General features: G+C 39.6%; 1 protein-coding gene across 3 annotated transcripts in view; it reads right to left on the bottom strand.

Moving 5' to 3' along the window:
* Positions 1-15,780, bottom strand: part of PPM1A (protein phosphatase, Mg2+/Mn2+ dependent 1A) — a 33,651-nt gene that overhangs the window by 10,467 nt on the left and 7,404 nt on the right. For all 3 annotated transcript variants that reach the window (XM_080991716.1, XM_080991714.1, XM_080991715.1), the window contains exons 2-3: positions 3,911-4,764; positions 2,775-2,892 (exon numbers count right to left, since the gene is read on the bottom strand). In XM_080991716.1, the coding sequence (XP_080847842.1) occupies positions 2,775-2,892; positions 3,911-4,744 (952 nt within the window). In that variant the 5' untranslated portion in view covers positions 4,745-4,764. The remainder of the gene's footprint in view (positions 1-2,774; positions 2,893-3,910; positions 4,765-15,780) is intronic.

Below are 15,780 nucleotides of genomic sequence, written 5' to 3'. Positions count from 1 at the left end.
TTTGAATTATTCAACAGTTACATAGTCAGTTCTACTTTCCTGTGAATTTATTCAACCAAGTAGTTCCGTTAGCGCAAGAACTGTGCAATAGAACTAGCCCCCGTGTCCCCTTCACAGAATGTTCACCCCAACCCTCCAAAACAGTTTAGGAGTCAGTACAGAGGGAGGAGTAGGGGGAAGTTCTTTTGTGCAAATGGAAAATCTTACATATATGGAACTACTTTGTTGGATGTTGCACATAACCAGAAGACACTGGGTTGTAATCCAAAACTGTATGAGAGGAAGGCAACTTGTGCCACGGATCATTCCCTGCCGCCTCAGTAGCTCAAGAGCCTCACTTGAGGGATGGAGGACCTATCAAATTTTGCATGCTGTGTCGTGTCCAGGGCAGCAGTATTTGAGGAAAGGGGGAATTGCCTGAAAGCTGATTCCTTTTACTGCAGCTCCAGATACAGTCTACGAAAGAGGCTTTCTGGGGGAAGGGGGTACAAGGGGCTGCAGGGGGGAAGAGGTAAAGAGAAAGATGCAACTATAGAGTTGGCAGGGGACTCAAAGTTAGTTTATTCAACACTGACACCGGAAACCCATTACCAGAGAACAATTGCACATGTGGCAACTCACAGCACACTGAATAGAAACAGGCATGCTTGAAACTTTGACAGTTTCCAGTTCAGAACTGGTCCCAAGAATGCCTAAACTGATCTTTGACACACCTCAGTTTTTAAAAGTAGGATAGGGAAATAATGCAAGAAAGCGTAAATGACAACACTGTATTAACTGGCAGCTCCCTTTAAGACTGATCTTGTGGCAAATCCCCAAACTGCTTTTTGAACTCAGGAAAATTCAAAGAGCAATTCAAGAGTTCCAAAGGGAACTAAACAGAAAATCTTCAAAATGCTGAGGTATATTCACACTGCCCTTTGGATCGCAGCTATGGCATCTATTCACAAATTAAAGTCTAGCTAATTCCACTTACACAAAGAAAGAACTGTAAGGTCAAGTTTCATTTATGAACATGGATTTTGTTACACACACACACTCATCAGTGAAATGGTTTCAGTCATATGGGATGATATCAAAATAAGCTTATGCATACAAAGTGCTTCCACACTTATAGATGAGGACAGATGATTTTCCTTTCTTGCTGTAGCTCCTCCTATCTATCAAATAGTGCTTGGATGCCCAAACCTTCCTAAGCAACTTTTCAGGAGGGGCAAAGAGCTGCAGTAGAACAAGCCTTTTTTTGCAAAATTCTGGTGCAGTTTTACTTTGGTTCCCAAGGATGAAAAAGTGTGGACAAACAAGAAAACACAAGTATTATTTTCTAATGCCTCTTCTCATTTAATCTATTAAATATTGATGAACATCTTACTAGGTCACTACAAACATAACATTCCTTGCCCCCAGTTACCTTCTGAATACGATATATGCCACAATTTGTAACATTCATGGAAAGTGACTCCAAAACATGAATATCAGTGGCCACTAACTGCAATTCTCCCAGTGTAAAGAGAATGTGCTATAATAGGAGCATAATAAGAATTACATCACTACCACTACTGAGCATTTGAATAAAACTTTCAAGAGTTCAAAGTGCTTCACATTCATAATCTTGCCGTATTTCTTACAACCACCCCAAAATATTGTTCAATATTATGATCCCTCTAGTTAAAATGTAAGGGAAAGGGGGTCAAGAGTAGTAAGTTCATGGCCAAAATGAGATTGAATCAGAGACTTCCTAATATGTAGCTCAGTCTCTTAGGTACTACATGACTCCAACTCTCAGTAAACAAGCCACTGAATCAATTCAAGATGACAAAATATTAAATAAACAACATTTATGTTCAGGACAGTTAAGCGTCTACAGAATAAAAAAATAAAGTGCAAGAGATTTTTTAAAACTCATTCATTAATATGGAAGGCATAAAAATATTTCATGTTAGTGCATGGGACTTATGACTTCAGAGCCTTTAAGGTGTAATCACCTTATGTTTAGGTCCATTACACTATATTATTATTATTATTATTATTATTATTATTATTATTATTACTACCACCACCATAATCAAATTTATTGGTCACTTTTTTGCCACAGGCACTCAGCAAATTCAGTTTTTTAAAATCTAATTTTTACTTAACTCAACATTCACAATAAAATCGTTTCTTTATTTTGGAAATAAACATATATTACAACTTATAGTTTCAATACATACTTACTAAGTCCTGTTGAACATACTGGAACATCTAAGGAAACATGCACAGGATTGCACTGCACATGTTCAAAGGCACTATAATACAGTGTGAAACACCTTTCAAATTCATGCTTTAAACCAGAACCAGTTTTGAACCATATGGCACAAAATTATATGAAACGCAAAATACCAGATTAAATTATCTATGACAGTACTGATTTCAAATTTACTATTACACAAGCATAACAGATATTAATAAACTATTAATTTAAATTTGATTGTATTATGATGGCTAACTGTCTTCTCAGCAACCAGGATCAAAAATTGCTTACAGTCTAGAATTATTGCTGGCAAAATAAATGTTATACTCAAATCTTTCTCCAGTGTAAGAAGAATTGTCAAGGACACCTATTTTGACAGGACATACTACACATATCTAAAAAGGCAAGAAAAGTACCTTTTTGTGAGGTGTAATGCTGAATGGCACTTAAGAATTTAAGAAAATGCTTATAGATGCTTAGGACTTAGCTGTTGGGCATTTGTTTAGAAATAAAATTACTTATTTTTTTTTAAAAGAGCCACCTTCTACTCTGCTTTCCAGGAACTTGTCCAGCTCTGCTTCTCTCTTCACTGCCTCTGGTAATACCTTTGGTGCATTTGGGAAACAGATCAATATCACACTCATGTTGTCTCGGCTTCCCTGGAGTGGGAGGGGTGGAGAAAAGGAAAAGAGTTTGATGAAGTTCTATTTTCCAGCATAATATTCACACAAGCCTGACAACGTTCTTTACATTAATACAAGAAAATGCTAGTAATCATAACTTTCACCAATTTCTCACTCCAACACTGAATGTAAGCAAGTATCCATTTGCTTCTATAACTCTTGTTCAACAAAGTCACTTTGTTCAAAGCTTACATGAGTTATTCTGGCTCCCCTTTTGGCAAAATACAGATTGCAACTGCAATACTAGTAAAACAAAAAAGCACACTGTCTGAGAGATAATATTAAAGGCATAGTCTCCAACTTCTTGCATACTTTTTATGAAAGTGAAGGTTAAGGAAACAAAAGAGGAATGGGTAGTTTAGCTAAGCTACAAAACTGAAGAGGAAACAGTTTTTCAATAAAAGGCCTATTTGGCCTAAACTAGATACAACAGCTGTTGCATGTATCTTTTGACCTGCTCCCACCAAACCTCCATGATACTAATTTTAAGAAAAGTGTGGTGGTGGAGAAATATTAGTAAGTAAAGTTAGAGCTGATGTCCAATTTGGCTATGTGAGATCATTAGCTTAAAATAATTTACCAATGCACATGTTTTTCTCCAAAGAATGTAGAAAGCTGCCTTATATAATCAGATGATTGGTCCATCTAGCCTAGTATTGTTCACACTGACTGGCAGCAGCTTTCCAGGTTTTCAGACAGGAGTCTTTTCCAGCCCTACCTGGAGATGCTGAGGATTGAACCCTGGACCTCTGAATTGCAAAATGTTAACTGCCAATGAACTACAGTCTTTTCCCTACATACAAAATCCAGCAAGCTAGTAGCAAAGCAAGTTAGATTTAAGCATGTGTGTTCAATATTGGTCCCAGGGAGTCAAAAGCCAGCTAAAATTGTGACTGACAAGGTACCACTTTCAACATCAGCCGTATCCATCGTTTGCCAACACTACAACTAATAATACACATTTCAATATATCCTACATAAAACTTCTGGCTACCTTATACAAGCAGGTGTCGACTATCTCATTGCAAACTCTTTCAAGGTCATCAGTGACTTCAAGCCTTGATCTGACAAATTCACACAGCTCTTCATTTCCCATAACATCCCAGATGCCATCACAGGCCAGTATGATGAACTGATCATCATCTTCTGATCTCTCAATTTCATAAACTTCAGGCTCAGGTGAGACAAGCTGCTCTGTAGGGCCTTTCCCATGGACACATTTGTAATCAAAGTCTCCAAGTGCTCTAGACACAGCGAGGGAGCCATTCACACGCTGAATCATGACTGAACCACCTGCATTCTGTATACGTTCCTTCTCCAGTGGATTATTTGGTTTGTGATCTTGCGTAAAGAAATGAACCTTTCTGTTTCTACAAAGTAATCCTCTAGAATCTCCACAGTTGATAAAATAAGTGTGCTGAGGAGAAATGAGGACTCCCACAGCTGTTGACCCGCTTCTGTCCGCACCATGCTTCTTCTCAGAAAGTAGCCTCATTTGTTCATCAATTTGCAGAAAACCTGTTCTGATTCCTGTCTTTACACTCTCCACGGATGGCGAAGCTCCACGGCCTTTAAAATCATGATTGCTTGTGATGTGATCTAATAAATGCTCGCAGCAGTATTTGGCAACTTGGGATCCAGCGTGTCCATCATACACAGCAAAAAAAGACCACCCGTCAAGTCCATTTGGTAAGCCAATTACAGCTGTATGCGCATCCTCCATCTCAACTCGCCAACCTTGCATGCTACTTAGCCCATAACGTAGTCCATTGCCCTGCCCTTGGGCATTGTGCTTCTCCATCTTTGGCTTATCTAAAAATGCTCCCATGGTGTCTTGTCCTTTAAGATCTGCAGAGACAAAAAGATCTGCTGTTAAGCTATTTTTAAGACAGTTAGCAGTTTAATCATATGCTGAACATGTTGCTTAAAGAAAACACGAACCTGAACTGCAGTGCTTACTGTACAAAACAGACAGAATATGTTTAATTAACGGGGAGCTGAACTGTTCAGCTTGTGGCTTTGTGAACTTCACTCTTGGGAATAGTTTGTGTATTATTATAAATATTTAAATTGTTACTATGCAAGAGAATGGCTTGCACTTTATTAATGTGGCTTTTATCAAAACATCTGCAGTAAGTGTAAATAAATCAAACCACAGCTCACTCTTAAGAAATAAACAAAGCTCAGTGGATTCTTGGTTGCACTGTACAGGGATATTTTCAGTCACCCATTTGTATACCAACATACCAAACCCAGATTTAACTAGATCCATCTTGTCATGCACTTGGCCAGTAGCCGTCATGGAAGCTACCTGGAATGGAACATCCCCAGCTGGAAAGCAAAGAGTGTGTGTTTGTGGTGTGTGTGTGTGTGTATGTGTGTGTGTGATGGTGACTATACTGGACCAAAATCAATTCACTGGTTTCAAGTCTATTACATTTTGCCCTGTTCCGAGATTTTTAATGAAAAGCATGCTATAAGACCCCTAAATAAATGAATAAATCCATGTATTGCCCATCTATGGTGAAAAGTAATCTGTAAATACTGGGAAATCTACATAAATATTTTTCTCTTATCTTTCAGTGAGTAGCACCTGTGGCACCTGGAACTGGACCAAGGCAGAATAGAGTGGTACTATTACCTCCCTTGATCTGGACACTATACTTTCTGTTGATGCAACCTAGAATAGCATTAGCTTTTATTGCTGCTGCTTCACACTGTTGACTCATGTTGAACTTGTGGTTTACTAAGAACCCCTAGATCCTTTTCACATGTAAGCCAGGTATCCCTCATCTTCTATTTGTGCAGCTGGTTATTCTTGCCTAATTTGTACTGCTACATCAACAACTGATGTGCTCCAATGGGAAAATAAGAGGACAAAATTGACTGAACTGGGCTATGGACATAGTTGTGACAGAAGACTGTAAATCATACTTGCATCTGCTTAGCATCATTAATTTTTAGGTTTTTGTGGGTTTTGTTTGAAAGAGCACAGCTTGTATTAATCACAACAGGTAAATGGTAATGGCACACTCTTCCAGTATATCATACATCTTTAAGTGATGTTTTTCTTCGTAGATTCTCATTGTTTATTCTACCTGAACCCATTTTAGAAACAAAATCTGTATTCATGCCATAATTACTGAAGATGAATAGTTATTGAAGAAGTTTTCCAAAGAAATCTTACATCTATTTAAAAAAGAATGTATCTTATTCTTAACACATAAAGAAGTCTTTAAGCAATCATACAAATTCCACATTATATACAACACCCTAAAGTGCTATAGTGAAATAAAAGTATCCAACTATGTTTCAGTCATCTGTAAATGGGGACGTGCCTACAATTTCAACTAACAACTGTACTGGATTGCTTTGAAGCCTCTAAAATATTCTGAGTAAAGTTCACACCTTTTAGAAAAGTAAGAGTTTCGTACAAGATGGCAAAATCTGTAGCTCTCCCCACAGGAAAAAAAAAAAAAAAAACCTGAATGCAATGCATCAAATATTCAATCAACCAAGCTGCCAAACATCTGCAAAACCACAATATACAGTACACTGCATTCAGCCTTAAGATCATATGTTGTGCATGCCTGGCATGGCATGATCTCCCACACAGTGGAATATGAATGATCTTTAAGCGTTCTATATAGATTTCAGGCCAGTTGTCTACACAGTTAGGAAGTAACCCTGCTTGCTGGACAGAGGTAAGAACCAGAAGAATAATTGGCCACAGACCTGGGTTCGGGGATGAGAACATAGAAGAGCCCTGCTGGAGCAGAGCAAAGGCCTGTCTAGTCCAGCATCCTATTCTCACAGTGGCTAACCAGCTGTGTATGTAAAGCCTTTATTGCAACAGGAAACACTGGCTGTAGCACAGTGAGGGTCATTAAGGGACACTATTGTCATAAAGATGGAAGAACAGGAAATAGAAGAGAGAGAGAGATGAAGCAGAAATCTCTGGGGACAACAGGTTTAGACAGGGGAAAGAACAAGTACAAGAGCAGGAAATGCTGCCTGAATATGCTGTTTCATGTGTCTTTTTTATTATTATTCCTGCATTAGATCTCAGAGTGATTTTATTTGAAGAATCTTTTGTAAGCAGCTTTGGAGAGCTTCTCATGGCTACAAAGCAGCATGTAACTATTCTGAATAATGAATATATAATACCAGGGAAATACATATGACTCTTAAGACCGGAATTTATCTATTCTGAATTGTGGAGCAAAAAAGTATGTAATTGCTCACAGACTGTTGAAGAATTTATTATTACTATTATTATTATTATTATTATTATTATTATTATTATACCCCACCCATCTGGCTGGGTAAAAGATTTTTGATAGGTTCTTATCAAGGTTTCTTTTATACCCCTCTCCTTTTTAAGGAGTCAGCAAACATATTTTAATCCCTAAGAACCAAGCCTAGACAAGGCTGATAAAGCACCAGAAATTGCAGAATTTTGGAGATGCACAAGCCACAAGCCTAGCACTTCACTGTCCAGAGACAAGACTGCAACTTCCAAGCAAAGCATTCACTCAGTATTCCCTCATATCAACTCTTTCTCATACCCAAGATTGAAACATGGCTCCATAACCAGATATTGTACATCATAATAGCCAGGAACATGAGGTGTGAACAGTCTCAGTTGAATTATCACCTACCTTAGAAAAGTTTTAAGCATTACCAAAATATGAGAAGAGCAATGAATACTGAAAGAAACCATATAAACATTCATAAAACCACAAAGCACAAAGGGAAATCTTATAAAAATGTGCCTCAATCCCTTATTAGCTAATATATTTATCTGTCTTTTAGCTAAACAAATATGTTGAAACTGTCATTGCATTGCCGTTCACTTCCTTCCCAAAAGGCTAAAGTGGTTATCATATGAATGCAATTCCTCCAAATATAAGGGCTGGGATGCAGGTCAAATAATACAGTGGTACCTCGGGTTAAGTACTTAATTTGTTCCGGAGGTCCGTTCTTAACCTCAAACTGTTCTTAACCTGAAGACCACTTTAGCTAATGGGGGCCTCCTGCTGCCACCGCTGCACAATTTCTGTTCTCATCCTGAAGCAAAGTTCTTAACCCGAGGTACTATTTCTGGGTTAGCGGAATCTTTAACTTGAAGCGTATGTAACCTGAAGCGTATGTAACCCGAGGTACCACTGTACATGAAGTCAGGAATGCATACATGGCAGTCTCTTTTTATATCATCATGGGATTATTCAAGGATGAAGGCCTTGTGCTTCACAGACCTGCAAGACTCAGGGAGAAGGTCAGGTCTGTGCATACACAAGCCCACACACTCCTCATTTTGCAACAGGCATCCTGCAATCCTTGGGTGAATATGCTCTGCTCCCCTGCCCCAAATCAATTACATCTCCTAGTTTCTCCTATGGGTTACATGCTGTACTTACATGTATCCTTACGCATGATCATGAGGTTCAAGTGGAAACATGAGGCAAACACATAAATGGTCAACACAAGTCCACCGCATATATTTTATGAAAGAGGGGCTTCCATCTGATCTGGTATGGTGTTCCAGAAAAGAATGATGTCATCTAGAGATTTATTTATTTGTAGGATTTTCTCTAACACTTCAATAAATGTTTCTAGTTTACAGGAGATGAGTTAGTTGCTGCACTCCTCAGGGTGACTATTCTCCAGTCTTGGGGCCAAAAATATTTGAATTAGCAAAATATGGTTTACACTTGCCATGCAAATGAAGTGTGTAAACAAGAATCTGACCTGGTCTGCAGGGCAAACAAACCACACCTTGCTGTTCAGATTTAACAGAAAACTATGATTTCCCACAAACCAAGAAGCAGCAAATGAAGTGGAACATTGAGGAGTATTCGTTTGTGTGAGCAGAGGGCCTGTTCCACACAAGGCTAGGGAATCTTTCCTCCTGGGACGGCTGCATCCGTTCAGGCATAAAATGTGTCAGGGGCCACATACCAGTGATGAAAGGGAGTGCCACTCCGCAGCCACACACCCCATTCCATCAAGTCATGCTCACATGCAAGCACACCCATTCATTGATTCTCTTTCACACATACCATCTATTTAATTCACACACAAGCCCCTCACTACAATTTGCACTAAGGCTCCTATTCGTTCCAATAGATTCCCCCCCCCCCAAAAAAAAACCAGCAAGGGGTTGATCCAGATAGAAACCCTTGCTGGGGGAGTGTAAGAGGGACTTTAATCTTTTGCTCCTTGCTATGGCACAATGTAATCCAACATGGTCCCAACATTCACTCCAATGGACCACTTCTTGACAAAGCAAACTGCAAATACCAATCCTGATCAAAGCCACATCAAGGTGCATAGAGTTAAAGCCCCACTACATCCCCATGCCAGAGTCCCAATCCAAATTGGCCCACTGTGCTCAGTATTTGCTACTTTTCTGTTGCTGGTTGAGGATGAAAAGAGAGCAGTAGGGATCTCAAGGAGCGGAACCACTGTCAGGCACTATATACACTGTCTCCACAGAATATTGCTTTTAACTTCAACAATATTTTTTAATATTTTATCATAGGTTTTTGAACTTTGTGTATCTAATAGATTGTATAGTAGTGATCCCTTACTATCATGTTTTGTTATATATTGGGGCCAGTTATTCTGCATGCAAGTTAGTCTGAACATTATATATTATCACCAGCTAAACCAGGGCGGCCCAACTTTTCATACCAAGTGGTTGCAAAAGCTCTTCGGCATGGAACCTGGAGGCTGCACACAACTTGTTTTTTTGGGGGGAGGCCAAAATCTGACATCCCCCCCCCCAAGCCCTCACACTGCCTTCCGAAGTATAGCTACGGTAACTGAAATGCCGTTCTTTGGGAATGGTGTGCAAGGCTCTGGCAGGTTCTTAGAGCCCTCCAGCCTCCTTCCAAAAGCTGGGAAAGTGCTAACTGGGCTTTGGAGAGGTAGGAGGACTCTAGAACCCTGTCAAAGCTTCCATGCCTCCTTCTCAAAGCCCAGAACCTCACTTACCCACAAGGCTTTGGGATAACAGCACAGGTGCTGAGGGTCAAATGTTGTTGAGGGCCACCAAAAAGGCCTTGAGGGCTGCATGTGGACCTTGGGCCACGAGTTGAACCACCCACGGCTAAACTATGACTGTTGCCTACTGCCTGCCCACAGGCAACCACCATATTACTCTTAATATTTCGAGTATATGTGGAATAGTACCAGAGTATATGGGGGCTTGCAGACAGATTGCTTGCCTTAGGGGGCTTACATTAAAAATATTTATTGTGGGGAAGATAGCAAAGAAACGGAAAAGAGAAACAAGGTTCAGAAGGGATGATGTGAACAATTGAGTTATTCAATATTTTTAAGACTCAAAAGAGTTTATAAACTTATCTGGATACATGTTGCAACAAAATTATTTGGTGATTTCAGAGTGTTTATATGGATTGTTTGTATTTGTATATAATGATATTCACTACTTTAGTATTTTATAGAAGGCATTATATATAGTAGGCATTAAGTTAAAACTGCTTTCATGAAATTAGTCTTAAACAAGAACTTTAATTATATGCAAGGAATGTTTGACCTGGGTAGGGTGGGCTAATCTTTTATGTGCAGACTAGCAACTTTTTTGCCAAGGTGATTTGCAAGGCTAGGGTAAGTCAAACGCATCATACTATCCACAAGTCACCTACAGTTCCTGCTCAACTTGACCAAATAGAAATGATATATTAAAGTGCATCACCTCTAATTATCATTAGTACTATCATGAAAATGCATCTCATTCTACTGTTGTGGTAGCAAGGTGGACTAAGTGCTTTGGGTCTATGTTCTCAGATCAAAGAACTCCTGTTCCGCATATCAGAATAATACTGACTTTCCCAGCAGTTGCCTTTCAGCTAAGAAGTGTACACCAAGTTCTTCACAAGAAAGTGCATATGTACTCTTCCAAAACAATTTACTGCTTATTTCTGGGTAAATGCCAAACAAGTGGGTACATGACATGAATGAGAAATACTTTCTGGATATACAGCAGTGGGAAAGGCTTTCAAAGTAGCAGAGTGTGTTTTCAGAAACCATGTTTCCCCCATGACAAACCACATAACATTTCCAAAGTTAACATCTGTTTGTTTATGACAACAGTTCACATGCTCTTTTAATGTAGTGCTAATGATGTCAGTGCTCAGCATTTCGACTCATACACAAATCTCCAGAAATTATTCCAGAGAGCAGGCCTCTTGAATACAGAAAAGTAACTATGTTTTGCTAATTTATTAGCACTCTCATGATGGATAAAGTACCCAACAAGTACCACCAATGGTATTGAAATGTATATGACAGAGACCCAAATATTTTCAGTGTTGCACACCATGCTATAAAGTGAAGTGATGACAAACTGTTATAAAGGGTATAGCAATGACTGCATGCATGCTTTCTGGAGGCACCCAACATCAAAAGCATAAATATAGCCCTCTAAAAGCATACTAAGACAGGAAAGCGTAGGAATAGATTGTCAATGTCATCACAGTACAAGATCAACAGGATGTCTTAACAACTTTGTTCAAGTGCAAAAGTGTAAATATATAGTAAACATCTAGATAAGTGGCAATAAAGTGGCAAAAATTAGATTCTGAACTAGCTAGTAAGTTCTGAAAACTCAAATGTCAGTTGACTATCTGAAGCAAACTTATATATTCTGGGTATGTGGTAGTCATGTTTGTAGCCTCTCAAGGAGCAGATATGCATCTTGGGGATACTTCTGGATCCGTTACTATCGCTTGAGACTTAGGTGGCCTTGGTGGCATGGAGTGCCTTCCATCAGCTTCAACTGGTGGCCCAGCTGCACCCCTATCTGGACAGGGAAAGCCTAACTTCTATCATCTATGCTCTGGTAACCTCTAGGTTGGATTACTGCAATGTGTTATACGTGGGGCTGCCTCTAATCACGGTTTGGAAACTAGGTGGTGCAAAATTCAGTTACCAAGCTGCTCACCAGGGCAAGTCAAGTCGAACATATAACATCAATTCTGGCCCAACTGCATTGGCTGTCAATTAGTTTCTGGGCCCAATTCAGATTGCTGGTTTTGACCTTTGTTGTTGTTTTAGTCGTTTAGTCGTGTCTGACTCTTCGTGACCCCATGGACCAGAGCACGCCAGGTTTTGACCTATAAAGCCTTAAATGGCTGAGGACCACAATACCTCAAAGACTGCCTCTTCCAATTTGAACCAACCTGGACACTGTGATCATCATCTGAGGCCCTCCTTCACGAGGTGATGAGGGTGGCAACATGAGAGCCGGTCTTTTTTGCGGTGGCTCCCTGCTTGTGGAAGCCTCTCCCCAGGGAGGCTTGCTTGACATTTTCGTTATGTATATTTAGGCGCTAGGCAAAAATGAACTTTTAAATTGTAAACCACTCTGTGATCCGCAGATGAAGGGTGGCACAGAAATTTAGTGAGTAGGTAAGTAGCCTCCCTAGCCTCCAGGAGTGGGGATGGTAGAAATTAATTGATTGACTGACTGACAGTCTGTGTTGGGAAACATGTCCTGATGCTCTATAGATTTTTAAAAAGCAAGGGCTCCAATGTTTTCTTCCTACCTCAAGCATGGTAAATCCAAGCCATTCACCTTAGGATAGGGAGAACTTAACGTATTCTTCCCAAAGTTCTGGTGGTTTCCTGCCTCTTAGAATGGAAGAATAGTGCTTCCTGCCCTGACATTATCATGTTCTCATACCACTTACAGAGTCCTGCATGCTTTCCTAACTGCAGCCCCTTTCCCCCTTTGCTTACAAATAGAAGGGACTTGAATTATGAAGTAACATACCTACTCCCACCAAGGCGCCTAGCAAAGGAATAGAATTTAAATGTGTAAATACAGATACCAGGGATAAACAAGTGAAGAAGGCCTTCTCTTCTGGATATACACTTCTTCAAGTTTGGATATACACTTCTTCAAGTTCTCTTCAACATTGTGTTGTTTGCTACCTGCATCATAAGGCCTGCTGTCAATTTTAGATCGTCCACACACTGCAAGAGTGGCCATCACCTAGATTTTTTAAAAACTGTATGGTCTGCACAGTAGCACTCCTATGTTCCATCAGCCTGAGAAATCTTTCAGCACATGTCCTGCAAATGTGCCTTTTAACTTCAGACTTTTATGATTGCCTTTTGTCCTAAGCATAATCTTCAACCTGCTCTATTTCTCTAACTTGTCTTAGCTTAATTCATCTTCAGTCCTACCATTTTAATTCTTAATTTAGTTTAGTTAATTTAGTGGACACCGGTCCCGCCCCTGGGGCAGATCGGACTGAACCCAAGGGGGCGCTATGTTGTTGTTTTTTCCTGAAAAGGGGGTGGTAGGCCAAATAAGTTTGGGAACCTCTGGTTTAGTTCTTCCAGGATTTATTTTAGCTATTATGACTGTATCATCAACATATCGTAGATCCTCTGTTAACATTAATTCCCCTTTCTGGCCAATAAAGCTTTTAAAACACATCTTTCAAGGCAAGAGTAAATTAGCTCAGGTGATAAGTTATCTCCTTGTCTTATGCCTCTTTTCAAATGTACTGGATTGGTATTTATATGGAGATGATAAGTTGCTGCTGCCTTGTCTGCTATTTCTTGTTGTAGCTGGTTGCAACTGATATCAATTCTGTAATTTTGTAATGGCCACTGTAATGCCCAGGTTTCAATAGTATCAAAGTCTTTTTCCTAGTCAATGAATCCAACATATATAGGTATAGTCGTCACATTTTTCTATCAACATTTCATGGTTAATAGATTATCTGCTGTAGAATATGCTGCCAAACTCAGTGTTCAAAACTCCCATTGCTCTAGGCCACGCATAGGCAAACTTGGCCCTCCAGACGTTTTGGGACTATAACTCCCATCATCCCTGACCACTGGTCCTGTTAGCTAGGGATGATGGGAGTTGTAGTCCCAAAACATCTGGAGGGCCGAGTTTGGGGGTGCCTATTCTAGACACGTTTTGCGACAGGGAATTTCATTAGCATGAGCAGTTTCTGAGCTCTGGGCACAGTACTGCGCCTAAGATTTCAGATTTAAACTGCAGAGTAGAAGAAAAGAAGGACCTTTTTCTGCCTCCCTACTTCCAGCTACTCTTTGAAGACTGGAGAAGAGACCCTCTTAAGAATATTAGGGGGGTGGGCAGAGGAAGGACAAGACCATGTGAAAAATGAACATAATATTTAGCTGCAGTTCATTCATTTTCAGCTTTGCATTCTTGTTATTTAAAAAAATGCCTAGACATTCCGTAGTTGGGCCCATAACCTAGGTTTAAGGTGCCATTTAGCTCCTAGCTTTCATACTTCAGTTTCTAACACTGCTTTCACCAGAGCAGGAGTAAGAAACCTTCCAGATGTACTTAGACTCCCAACTCCATTTAGTCCCAGCCAACTTGGTCAATCATCAGAAGATGGCGGGAGTTACTGCCTAGCAACATCTGGAGGGCTATAGGTTCCCCATCCCTACATTGGAGTTTAGAGCAGCTAGTTCATCCAATAAGATATTAATCTATGTTAAGACATTTTTAAACAAAATGCTGACATCACATTACTGGTCATGATATAAACAAATCGTGTCTTCTGTTGTAGAGTTCAGTTTTCTAGTCTAGTAGTTGTTGTTTTTTGCGGGGGGGGGGATTACCTTGAAACAAATATAACATTCTGATATAAATGTGAATCACTGTGTTTTATAGTTATTGATCCAGAAAGGCATATAATACCAGTCTTTTGTGTACTTAAGTCAGTGCAACTTCTCACATGTGTAACAGTTAAAATATGTGCAGCAATACTTGGATGAAAGCCAAAGCTGCTTATGTAAAAGCATGAAAACACATTTGCCGAGTTTTGCAAAGCAAACATAAAGGAGATAAAGAAGCAATATATTACTATACCTAGCTTGGCTCAATCTTATCCAACTGAGGAAAGTTTCATAGACTCGTAGAATTGTAGAGATGGAAGGGACCCTTATCCAATCCAACCCAATGCAAAGCAAGAACCTCAACTAAAGCATCCATGACAGATGGCCATCCAATCTCTGCTTTAAAACCTCCAGTGTTGATATTTGATATTTAACTAAATTGTAGGTGCTGACAGATACTCAAATTCATTTTAATTTATACTACCTTTTTATTTAGACAACATTTCAATTTCAAACTGATCTTATACCACAAGGAGGTACTTTTGTTCAATGTTTATTAAACTAGCGTTCTCTGTTCCAAGGAAACTTTCATCTGTTCATATTTGACACCACATTTCATTTCCAAAGTATCTTTTGAAAAAAGATTTGTAAAATCTTTGTAAAAATTCAGATGCAAAGCAAAATATAGGCTCAAGGAATCAGGAGGAATAAATGGGAGATGTGGGGAGGAAAAAAGATCAGCATTAAAGGCAAAGACCAAAGATGGAGGATGTGTCCCTAGTTTGCAATCAACGTTCGAGTGATATTTCTGATTGACTGCTTTAAGGGGTCAGGGAAATCCTTTTTGGGTGAAGCGGGGCTCAAGCTGGCAAGTCTTCTCTCATGTCTGGGTTAAAGCTACAGCTACTGATTACCTTGGGATGCTCAGGTGCCCTTTAGATGTAGCAATGTGGTTAGCTACTTTCCCATGAAGTGATCCCACATGGATGGGATAATGCAACCATATACTGTAGGTAGGGCTAATCATTGAGTCTTCACCACAGCACTGAATTCCAAGACCCACATGATAAGCCACACTGCCATATCATGCAGACACAGCTCCTAGATATGATGTCACCTAAAGGAGAAACAGCCCCAGATACTCTATGTAGACTTGAAATAGAGACAAAAGCTTACTAAAATTCAAAAGCAAGCACCAATTACCCAAAAGAACAAAGGCTGTGG

This window comes from Podarcis pityusensis (assembly GCF_964106645.2).
Source record: "Podarcis pityusensis genome assembly, chromosome: 1".
NCBI lineage: Eukaryota > Metazoa > Chordata > Lepidosauria > Squamata > Lacertidae > Podarcis > Podarcis pityusensis.
The sequence above is the reverse complement of the archived record's forward strand: the minus strand, read 5'-3'. Positions and strand labels throughout refer to the sequence as shown.